The 12,148-nt window shown below is 36.3% G+C and overlaps 1 protein-coding gene across 1 annotated transcript in view; it reads right to left on the bottom strand.

Moving 5' to 3' along the window:
* Nucleotides 1-11,208, bottom strand: part of cenpt (centromere protein T) — a 13,365-nt gene extending 2,157 nt beyond the window's left edge. The window contains exons 1-8 of the mRNA XM_034308552.2: nt 10,968-11,208; nt 9,833-9,944; nt 9,598-9,742; nt 9,403-9,496; nt 8,655-8,791; nt 7,015-7,093; nt 3,087-3,238; nt 1,214-1,918 (exon numbers count right to left, since the gene is read on the bottom strand). Coding sequence (XP_034164443.2) covers nt 1,214-1,918; nt 3,087-3,238; nt 7,015-7,093; nt 8,655-8,791; nt 9,403-9,496; nt 9,598-9,742; nt 9,833-9,944; nt 10,968-11,059 — 1,516 coding nt within the window. The 5' untranslated portion in view covers nt 11,060-11,208. The remainder of the gene's footprint in view (nt 1-1,213; nt 1,919-3,086; nt 3,239-7,014; nt 7,094-8,654; nt 8,792-9,402; nt 9,497-9,597; nt 9,743-9,832; nt 9,945-10,967) is intronic.
* Between the last annotated feature and the right edge of the window lie 940 nt (nt 11,209-12,148).

The following is a 12,148-nucleotide window of genomic DNA, read 5'->3' as shown; positions in this document are numbered from 1 at the left end:
AGATTCCAAACATTAGTTTTCCAGCACAGAATGAAACGTTACAGAAAAATGTTTGTATGTCAGTAAAGAAAGCAGCAGATTCCATAAGAGACACTTTTCAGATAAAAACATAATGAAGGCTGCTGGGTTTCGCTGCAGAAATAAGAAGCGAGTCGACAGTCAAAGTCTCCAGAAGAACTGTGGCTGCTTCTGCAAGATGCTCAGTAACACTTCCAGCTCATTTCCTTATAAAACTGCACACACTGCACCTGAGATACTGCTTTATTTATTTAAAGTGAAGGATCGTCACATTAAATACTGACTTTATTTCATTTATTACTGTTTACTGCTCTTTATAGGATTTTTTTTAAAATGTAGAAACATTTAATTTCATTATTTTTGAAGGCGTCTTTCCTCTACAGCATTTCTTTACATGTGCCTAAGACTTTTGCACTTTTGTGTATAAATGACATAGAACTACTTTTTCAGAGGGAGGAAATTGTGAGTTGTGTGTCTCTGATGGCGTACGGAAACACAAAACCTTCAGGAAAGTGTAAAGTTACTACTACAGAACTAATTTTTACTGTTGGAAAGTTCATAAAAGTCCATAAGAACAGCTTTGGGAAGATTTTCTCTCATGCTGTTCCTGTGGAACGGCTGCAGATTTATATTTGTGTTTTGTTTTTATAGTCGTATAATTTAACCGTTTAACAGCGGAGATCAACGTTTGCAGCAAGACTGTGTGAGTTTGGAGCTTTTCTTTCTTTCTTTTTTTAAATACAGACACAGTAAAGCGAAATTATAACATTAAAATCCTGGAGCAGAACTTTAAACGTTGCCCGTCACTACACCTTCACCTTCACCTTCCATCATTAAAAACAGCAGGCTCTATGAATATGCATGAGTATGCAAATATGTAACACACACTATACCACTGTCATAACTACCATCTATTTATAATCAACATAATTCTTTAACAAAATTAATGTTAATTAAGCTTAAACGCAGCTTAAATCTGCAGCTAAAGCGGGTTCTTTTACAACACGGTCAACCGTTAATGCTTAAGTAGTGACATCACAAACTGCGATAATATGTAGCTCCGCCCACAAATCAATTTTATACTAACGTATGTGTTAGATATTAAATTAAATATTTTAAAATCTAATTTTGCGTCTGAGATGCCTTTACCTCTAAGTAAACGATGAAATATTTATTATTATACAACACATTTTACCTTCTGATGATTCCTCACGTTTCTCCGTCGGATCCTGAATCATTCCGAGGCTCTTCGTACTTCTGCCTCTTTCCATCACTCCATTCCTGAAGGCTCCGCCCTCGGAGTGGTACGCTCTCCGTGTGATTCGCTGAGGCAGATGTGACGTCTCCTCCTCCTCCTCCTCCTCCTCCTCCTCCCGAAGGCTCGCATCTTCTCTCTGGTCCATTTCTTCCACCTGAGCTTCCTGTATCGCAGACTCGCGCTCCTCGTCCTGCTCTTGAATCTGAGACACGCGGTCCATCATGGCCTGGGTCGGAGCGAACGGGATATCCTCGGGACACAAGGACACGGCCTCGTTCTCATGTGACGGAGACGTCATTTCCACCTCGTCCTGACTCTGAGAATCCAGTTCCGGGTGTTCTGAAGGATCTGGCTGAGGTTTAGAGACGTTGCTCTCACACACGTTTTGTTCATCCTGGACGACATCTTGAAGTTCATCATCATCATCATCATCATCATCATCTCTCTTCATCTCAGCTTCCGTAACTCCTCCATCAGCGTCTCTCAGCTCGGACACCGAGGCCCGCGGCTGGGCGTAGAGCTCCGTGTTGCTCATCACCACGTCTGTGGTGAGATCCGGCACCGTGACGTTGCTCAAACCCAGAGTGAACTTGTGCCAGTCCGAGTCCTGGAGAGTTCTTCCATCCTGCACGACCGTATAATCTGATAAACAAACCACAAAAACAAACAAACAAATAAATAAATAAATAAAAGAAAAGAGGAAGAGCTTCATGAGTAGGTCTGAGCGATATCATGATTACAATATCAATATCGTGATAAATTATGTCACAATACGTTTTCGGGAAAGTTATTTATTTATTTGTTTGTTTGTTTATTTGATTGTTTATTTATTTATATAAACCATTTTACATTTTCAACAAAATCACAAACTGACAAATAAGATGTTAAAATTTTGTACTTAATATATAACATTGTAAAACCCTACATTTAATTTTATAATTTATATAATTGTAACTGAAATAATTAAATTGAAAATGTAACAATTTAAAATTTTACAAAAATCTTTACTACATTAAAATTTTTTTTAAAAAATTGTAAAAATTTAAAAAGCAGCTGATTTTTGTACTTAATCTTTAAAATTGTAAAACTGTACATTTAATTTTATAATTTATATAATTGTAACTGAAATAATTAAACTGAAAATTTAACAATTTAACATCTAACATTTTTAAAATTTTTAAAAAATAATTACAAACTGAGTGAAAGCAGCTGATTGAATGTTAAAATTTTGTACTTAATTTTTAAAAACTAAAATGCTAAATTTTTTAATTTTCAAATTTGTTTTCAATGTTAAATATTTTATTTAAAATAACAAAATAAAAAACTTTTTTAAAAAAAATGAATAGTAAATATTTATTATATTTTATTCATACATAAAAACAAGAATATAAAAACAAATCTATTATAATTAATGTATTTGTTTATGAATATTAAACAAGTCTGTATTATTTATAACAACAAAAAATAATAATAATAAAAAAAAAAGACACAAAGATTGTCATGTTACTGAGAAAGTGTAAAAACTAGACATTTTTATAATTTTATTTTTTAACCCATATTTACCAGGGGTGCCAATAATTCTGGAGCTGGCTATATGGACATTTTGTTAATGCAAATAAAGTCATGAAATCGTAACGCACACTTATAAATAAACGTTTCCGAAACGATAACGTATCAGAGCGAGCGCATTGATCATAAATAAACCTGTCACTACTGTCAGAGCTGCTGTTATAGAAAACTAATCAACAGCTTCTGACCAATCAGAGTGCAGAATTCAGCTGTGGCGTGAGAGAGGAGATCAGTGCAGCACCTTGGTTGTGACGTCTCTCTAAACGTTTCTCGACGGCTTCGTCAAACGCGTCCACGGAAACCTGCGTCCGTCGCCCGGCCGCTTTTCGCCTCAGTCCCGCCCTCTCGGACCGAAGGCTCACGAACGGCGTCTTCAAGGTGAGGCTGAGGACGCTGAGGCAGAGAAGACAAAAACAATAACACGTGTGTAGCGAGCGTGAAAACCTGAACAGGAAGTCGTTTAAGAGTCACGCGATCCTGGGAATCATTCGCGTGTGAAAACGAGACACGGCGAGTGTTTATGTGGCTCGGCTAGGAAAGTAAATTAATAAATAAAAAATAGAGTTAATTATTAGCGACAGGAAGACGAGAAGAATCGTTAGCGTGGAAAAAAAATCATAAATAACTTTTATTGCTTTTATGTGAAAAATAAAATAGAGCTACTGCTAATGTTCACTCCGTCTGGGGCTGTACAATAGCACACTCATTAATATTCATGACACACTCATTAATATTCACGACGCACTCATTAATATTCATTCCACGCTCATCAATATTCATGACACACTCAAATTTTAAACTTTCCAAAAATAAATAAGTAATTAAACAGCCCTAGTTTGGAGCCTGTAGTGTTTACGTGTCAGAGATACAGACCCCAAACATTTTTAATTATAAAATAATATTTTATTTTTGTATATTTGTGTAAAAGTCTAATTACGATTATGTTTCGTGCATCAGAGACCTGGTTATTTCTCCATCCATCAGCTGTAGCGAATAGAAATTCTATTAAATTATGTATTTTTATAATATGTTTATTTATTTATTCATTTTGATTCATTTTATTTTTTTAAATAATATGTTTTTATGTCTTTTGTACAGAACTTTGGTCAGAGTAAGCTGTGTTTAAATGTAATAATAATAATAATAAAAACATAGTAAATAAGCATGCATCAAAGACAGTTAATAATAAAATATAATTCAAAATAACAATAATAATAATTGAATAATAAAAAAAATAATCAAGGAAAAGCTATCCTAGAGAAATAAGTTTTGAGAGAAGATTTAAATACATTAAAGGTGAATTTTATAAACTAAAAGTGCACTAGTAATAAAATTTATTTACTTATTTAATAAATCCTGAGAATATTTCAGTCATTAGCCTTATTTAAAACATTTACTGCTTTTATTTATTAAAAAAAACTCGAATGTTTGCTCCACAGCAGGCGATTAGATCAGGGGTTTAATCCTAAGCCGTATTCGGACGGGATTAGTTTCTCAGGGTGACGTCTGTGACGATATTTTCACACGTCTCCTCTGAGATAAAGCTCGTGCATCCGGACGTCACTCGTATAAACCCGTGTGACGAGAGACTCGTTCTGTCTGTGAAATCGCACGCGGTCATGTGATCGCGTTTATTTATTCTGTAGTGTCTAAAACTGAACGAGGTGATATAGAGACGGGGGAATATAATGTGGGGTTTTGTATAAATGTAGCAAGTAGCAGAGGACAAAAAAATCCCATTTATCCCATTAAAAAAAAAAAAATTAAAATAAATAAATTTAAAAAATAATAAATTCAGACTCAAAAAAATTTATAGTAATTTGTTCTGTAATTTTCCCAGAGGAAGAGAAATGGCAGAACTGGAGGGAAATAAAATCACAGATGAGTGTGTGGAAATTATAATCCCAGTGTAGATCTAATCTTAATGCAGATCTAATCCCAATGTAGATCTAATTCTAATGTAAATCTAATCCGAATGTAAATCTAATCCAAATGTAAATCTAATCCAAATGTAAATCTAATTCTAATGTAGATCTAATCCCAATGTAGATCTAATCCCAATGCAGATCTAATCTTAATGCAGATCTAATCTTAATGCAGATCTAATCCCAATGCAGATCTAATCTTAATGCAGATCTAATCTTAATGCAGATCTAATCTTAATGCAGATCTAATTCTAATGTAAATCTAATCCAAATGTAAATCTAATCCAAATGTAAATCTAATTCTAATGTAGATCTAATCCCAATGTAGATCTAATTCTAATGTAGATCTAATCCGAATGTAGATCTAATTCTAATGCAGATCTAATCCCAATGCAGATCTAATCCTAATGTAGATCTAATCCCAAAATAGATCTAATCCCAATGCAAATCTAATCCCAATGCAGATCTAATTCTAATGTAGATCTAATCCCAATGTAGATCTAATCCCAGTGTAAATCTAATCCCAATGTAGATCTAATACTAATGCAAATCTAATCCCAATGCAGATCTAATTCTAATGTAGATCTAATCCCAATGTAGATCTAATCCCAGTGTAAATCTAATCCCAATGTAGATCTAATACTAATGCAGATCTAATCCTAATGTAGATCTAATCCCAATGTAGATCTAATCCCAATGTAGATCTAATCTCAGTGTAAATCTAATCCCAATGTAGATCTAATACTAATGCAGATCTAATCCTAATGTAAATCTAATCCCAGTGTAAATCTAATCCCAATGGAGATCTAATCCTAATGTAAATCTAATCCGAATGTAAATCTAATCCCAATGTAGATCTAATCCTGTCGTTGATCTAATCCCGTCTGATCACGGCTAAATACAAGCAGCTCGTTTAAAGCATGGTTTATGCACAGAGAATAAATATTTATTACACACGCACATGTATTAAAGCTGCACGATGCTGAAGAAAAACGCAATAACTTGTTAAATAATGCGATATGATAATTCCATAAGTGTGTAAAATCAATTTAAATTATATTCATCGCCATAAAGCTTTGAATTTTTGAAATATTAAAATCATTCATGTATTTGTGATATTTCGATGTATTGTGCAGCCCTGACATTTACATATGCAAATAGAACTCTGGCATGTTTACATACACACATCTATTTTATCATTTCTATTGTTTCTATTTTATAGGTATTTATGGAAATTCTTTTCTTTTCTTTGATGTTACTCCTATTACTTGTGCTGCTGTGTCTACAGGGAATCAATAAAGGTATTTATCTTCTCTTATCCTCCCTTCTCTTCTCCTCTCTTCTCCTCCCTTCTCTTCTCCTCTCTTCTCCTCCCTTCTCTTCTCTTCTCCTCCCTTCTCTTATCCTATCCTCTCTTCTCTTATCCTATCCTCTCTTCTCTTGTCCTATCCTCTCTTCTCTTGTCCTCTCTTCTCCTCCCTTCTCTTCTCTTCTCCTCCCTTCTCTTCTCTTCTCTTCTCCTCCCTTCTCTTATCCTATCCTCTCTTCTCTTGTCCTATCCTCTCTTCTCTTGTCCTATCCTCTCTTCTCTTGTCCTATCCTCTCTTCTCTTCTCCTCTTATCCCCCCTTCTCTTAACCTCTCTTCTCTTATCCTCATCCTCTCTTCTCTTGTCCTCTCTTGTCCTCTCCTATCCTCTCCTCTCTTCTCTTATCCTCTCCTCTCTTATCCTATCCTCTCCTCTCTTCTCTTATCCTCTCCTCTCTTATCCTATCCTATCCTCTCCTCTCTTATCCTCTCCTCTCCTCTCTTCTCTTATCCTCTCCTCTCTTCTCTTGTCCTCTCTTATCCTCTCCTCTCCTCTCTTCTCTTATCCTATCCTCTCTTATCCTCTCCTCTCTTATCCTCTCCTCTCTTATCCTCTCCTCTCTTATCCTCTCCTCTCTTATCTTGTCTTCTCTTATCCTATTCTCTCTTCTCCTTTCTTATCTTATCCCTCTCTTATCCTCTTTTACAAAATTAGCGATATCTGCTCGTAAAACCACAGAGAGAACTAAAACTACAATTATCACTGAGTTCTTCAAATTTTCTGTGAGATAGAGGCAGAAAAACACACAGACGACGTAACGGAAATAAAAAAAATCACATAGTAGCACCTGTAGAGATTACAGATTAATTACCCCACTACCCCGAGTAAAGCTACTGGCGCCCTAAAAGCCCTGACTGACGGCGTGAAGTCCTTTACCTTTTCGAGCCAGCGGAGAGATCCTGTTCCTTACTGAGATCTGGATTCTCCTGAGGGACGTCCGTCTCCTCTTCTTCACCTGCAATAGAATAAAACCCGTTTTTCTCCTGTTATTCTTCTGCACTGATATCATTCAGTCACATCTACACTATATTACCAAAAGTATTCGGTCACCTGCCTTGACTCACATATGAACTTAAGTGCCATCCCATTCCTAACCCATAGGGTTCAATTTGATGTCGGTCCACCTTTTGCAGCTATTACAGCTTCAACTCTTCTGGGAAGGCTGTCCACAAGGTTGAGGAGTGTGTTTATAGGAATTTTTGACCATTCTTCCAAAAGCGCACTGGTGAGGTCACACACTGATGTTGGTCGAGAAGGCCTGGCTCTCAGTCTCCGCTCTAATTCATCCCAAAGGTGTTCTATCGGGTTCAGGTCAGGACTCTGTGCAGGCCAGTCAAGTTCCTCCACACCAGACTCTGTCATCCATGTCTTTATGGACCTTGCTTTGTGCACTGGTGCACAGTCATGTTGGAAGAGGAAGGGGCCGCTCCAAACTGTTCCCACAAGGTTGGGAGCATGGAATTGTCCAAAATGTTTTGGTATCCTGAAGCATTCAAAGTTCCTTTCACTGGAACTAAGGGGCCAAGCCCAACTCCTGAAAAACAACCCCACACCATAATTCCTCCTCCACCAAATTTCACACTCGGCACAATGCAGTCCGAAATGTACCGTTCTCCTGGCAACCTCCAAACCCAGACTCGTCCATCAGATTGCCAGATGGAAAAGCGTGATTCATCACTCCAGAGAACGCGTCTCCACTGCTCTAGAGTCCAGTGGCGGCGCTTTACACCACTGCATCCGACGCTTTGCATTGCACTTGGTGATGTGTGGCTTGGATGCAGCTGCTCGGCCATGGAAACCCATTCCATGAAGCTCTCTGCGTACTGTACTTGGGCTAATCTGAAGGTCACATGAAGTTTGGAGCTCTGTAGCAATTGACTGTGAAGAAAGTCAACGACCTCTTTGCACTATGCGCTTCAGCATCCGCTGACCCCTCTCCGTCAGTTTACGTGGCCTACCACTTCGTGGCTGAGTTGCTGTTGTTCCCAAACTCTTCCATTTTGTTATGATAAAGCTGACAGTTGACTGTGGAATATTTAGGAGCGAGGAAATTTCACGACTGGATTTGTTGCACAGGTGGCATCCTATGACAGTTCCACGCTGGAATTCACTGAGCTCCTGAGAGCGGCCCATTCTTTCACAAATGTTTGTAAAAACAGTCTGCATGCCTAAGTGCTTGATTTTATACACCTGTGGCCAGGCCAAGTGATTAGGACACCTGATTCTGATCATTTGGATGGGTGACCGAATACTTTTGGTAATATAGTGTACGTGCAGAGCAGGTAACTGCGTGACGCTGTGTGACGATGATTACTGCAAAAAAAAAAAAAAACGCTATACAAAAAAAAAACTGTATGAAAAATAACTACATTGTAAGATGATTAAGCCATCATGGACCTTTTCTTGATTCTGATCAGATCCCAGAAACTGTTATTGTACTATAAATCTCATCCTGGATCATTCTGCATAAACCGGAATAAAAGTTAACGTCTAAACGGCGCTCTGCGGTTTAGAACCTGATGGCTGGTCCAGTTGTTTCTCGAAGGCGGAGACGTTAAAAGTGGGCGGCGGCCTCCTGCGGCTCATCCCCCGGATCACGTGAGTCAGCGGCTCTGTCGCTAAGTCAGGCAGCTCGAGTCCTGACACGCCGTCACTGAGAGAACACACACACACACACACACACACACACACACACACACACACACACACACATCAGAATAAAACCGTAAACATTTCCCCCGAGTTAGTCATTAAAGGTGATAGTCGATTTTTTAAAGTTCTTACTTGTACAAATAACCTGCAAGATATTTAGGAAATTATAAAAAAAAAAAAATAAATAAAAAATAATAATAATAAAATTAAATATACATATATATATATATATATATATATATATATATATATATATATATATATATATATATATATATATTGCTTTTTTATATTTGGATGCTGCTCCTGTCAGCCATTTTATACTCTCCAGGCCACTAAAAATCCCGAGGGCGGAGTTTTCTGGATGTGGGCGGAGTCCTAATCTTACTTAATGCACCTTTAAACAGGTGTGGTGTTTATTTATTTATTTATTTATTTATTTATTTATCAGAGGTCTGTGCTTTACACGCTGCTTTATTAGAATTATTTGGATGTCGTTATTAGTGTGTAATAAAACATTGCTGTGTATAAATTCACAGAATTCACGGATTTATTCATCAGCAGCCCTATCCGGGTGGGATTAGTTTCTCAGTAGATGGTAGACACGCCCACCTGCGTCTGTTGCTATGGATACTGGTCTCGACGTCCTGCTGATCCTCCTGAGGTAGCGCAGTCTGACCAGACAGCAGCAGAGACGCCTCCGGTTCTGAAAAGCGCGACAAAGAAGTTCACGACGCGTTCACTGATCACACGTCACGTCCGAGCGAATCAAATCGAATCGAATCGAAACGAAGTGAAAAAACTCACCGGTCTGGATGATGCCCCTGAGGAGCCCGCGAGGCGTGACGTCATCATCGTACAGCGCAGGGGAGGGAAGCACCGCCGGCGTGTTCAGCGTCCTGCCCTGAGACCTCGCACGTTTACTGGGTGGGAGCGGAGACTGAACCGCCGTCTGGACTCGGATCAGATTTTAAACGTAAGCTTTAAAAGCGGGTTAAAGTGTTCAGCGTCGTAAACAAAAGTCCGTAAAAGCGAGTCGTACCTCATGGAGCTTCTGTTTGAGTTTGTTACGGAGAGCGTCGTGAGGCGTCTCGGGCGCGTTCCTCAGTCTGGAGCTCCTCCGAACTCGCGACAGTCGCAGATCACGAGACACGCTGAAGGACACGAAGATTCATTAACGACGTGAGACAAAAAAATTCTACATTTCTGGCAAATAAAAATTCGTTAATGTTAGAGCTGGACTAAATGATCATACAATATCTATATCCTGATTAATACTTTTCTGAGATATTGTGAATATTATAATTAATAAATAAATAAATATATATCATTAATTATAAACTAACCAGAAGAAGCTGAATTGATGCTAAAGTTTTTGACTTTAAAACAATAAAAATATTAAAACATTTCACACAATTTATTTTTCCTTTCTCCTTTTCAGTGTTTAGTCTTTTCAATATTTTCATTTCAAATCATAAAACTATAAACTTACACACTACAGAAGATGAACGGATCCAGTTCAAAAGGAAGCGCAGTCAAAATACTTACTCTGCACTGCGTGCAAAAGTTTGTGCCCCCCTTAGGACAAACTGAATGTAATGAACACTAACAAGATAACTAGTGTGTGTGTGTGTGTGTGTGTTTGGCTTCGTTAAGGTTCCTGCAACAAAATTTGCACGTGTTAAGATATTAATACTTAAAACAGTGAAAAGGATTAAAGTTCAAAAGTTTGCATCCCCTTTTCAGGGTGTGATAAATATATAAATATATAAATATGATCTGTTTGTTTTTGTTTATTTGTTTGAGTCTTTTTAAAATATTTTGTTGTGATTGTTAAGTCATGATTTGAACTGTGAATACACCCAAGATTTCATTTGTAACTTCTTTAAAAAAAATATTTAGATGATGATCCATTATATTATTATTATTGTTTACACTAAGAAACAGTGTGGGGTGCGAAAACTTTTGCACCCAACCAGCATGTCATAGTAAACATGCTAAATCACAGAAATCCGCTCTGACAACGAGGCCAAAGAGTTTAAAATGTGATCATAACCCATTTTTTACTCTTTAAAGGTTTATTATTATTATTATAAAAAGAAGAAACAGACTGCTATGCTAACCGCTATGCTATGCTATGCTATGCTAACTAGCATAAAGCAGTGCAGTAAAATCACCTCCTGGTGACTGGAGACCGCTGTATTTCTGTGTGAAGAACATTTCTGAGTAAAACTCGAGCAGACACATCCTCCTCCTCCGCAGAGTCCATCTGAAATTTCCTTTAAATATTTTAAAAAACGAAATTATCTCTAAAGTTTGACTAGCGCTGAGCTTCTTCACTTTCAACGACAACAAGAGATTCAAACAGACTCAGTAATGACGTCATCTCCCGCGCAGACCTGCGCTCGCGCGTGCCTCATGGGATATGTAGTTTTGTAGTTTCACTTCCGGGTAATTAGCCTACACTAATGCGCCGTTAATGCGCAGAAAAAAATTATATATTTATTTATTTATTATTATTTTTTTTTTTAAATATGGACATTATTTGTTCTTAACTGATGTTGTAGCGTAGTGTACATATTATTTAGCGTAATATTTAAATAAAAACAAATCGTTTGTATATTTATTTGTCTGAATATTTACCAAGTTTTTATTTTTTATTTATAAATATGTACTGTTTGTTTCTCATAAACTGTAATTCTGGCTAAATTTCACCTTCAAAAAAAATAAATAAATGTAGCGATAATTACTTTTTTCTCTTTTTGCACAAAAGAGTAACTGTCCAAATTTAAAAAATTTAAATATATAAATTTTAAAAAAAGCACAAAACAAACCTTTTGTGTATTTATTTTATTTATGAATATTTGTGATTTCTTAGCTTCATATTTTTTAAATGTTTAAGTGTGTGAGTTTAAATAGTACATCTTTAAAACATTTTGAATATATATTTGTCTGAATAATTAAGATTTTGTTTACTTTTTTCGCTTTCACAAAATAACTAAATGCTTTAATGTCCACTTTTTGTGTTTCTGAACAAAATTAATGTTCACAATTTTAACATTTAATTATTAAAATCAAAAGCTTATAGCTAGACAGTTATTTGTACAAAAAACAAACCTTTTGTAGATTTATTTTTATGCATATTTATGATTTTATTCTATTTTGTAAATTTGATAAATAAAAGTCTACAAAGTCTTCTTTTTTTTTAAATTGAACAATATTTAAGAATTTAACAATATTGAAGAAAATTCTGTATTCCATATAGATTTTTAATTTGATCCTTTTAATAACTGTATGAATTTAAAATAAAATTTACTAACAGAAGCTTTATTTAGTTTTTAAAATCAGTTCCAGTAAA

This window comes from Pangasianodon hypophthalmus, chromosome 11 (assembly GCF_027358585.1).
Source record: "Pangasianodon hypophthalmus isolate fPanHyp1 chromosome 11, fPanHyp1.pri, whole genome shotgun sequence".
Taxonomy (NCBI): Eukaryota; Metazoa; Chordata; class Actinopteri; order Siluriformes; family Pangasiidae; genus Pangasianodon; species Pangasianodon hypophthalmus.
The sequence above is the reverse complement of the archived record's forward strand: the minus strand, read 5'-3'. Positions and strand labels throughout refer to the sequence as shown.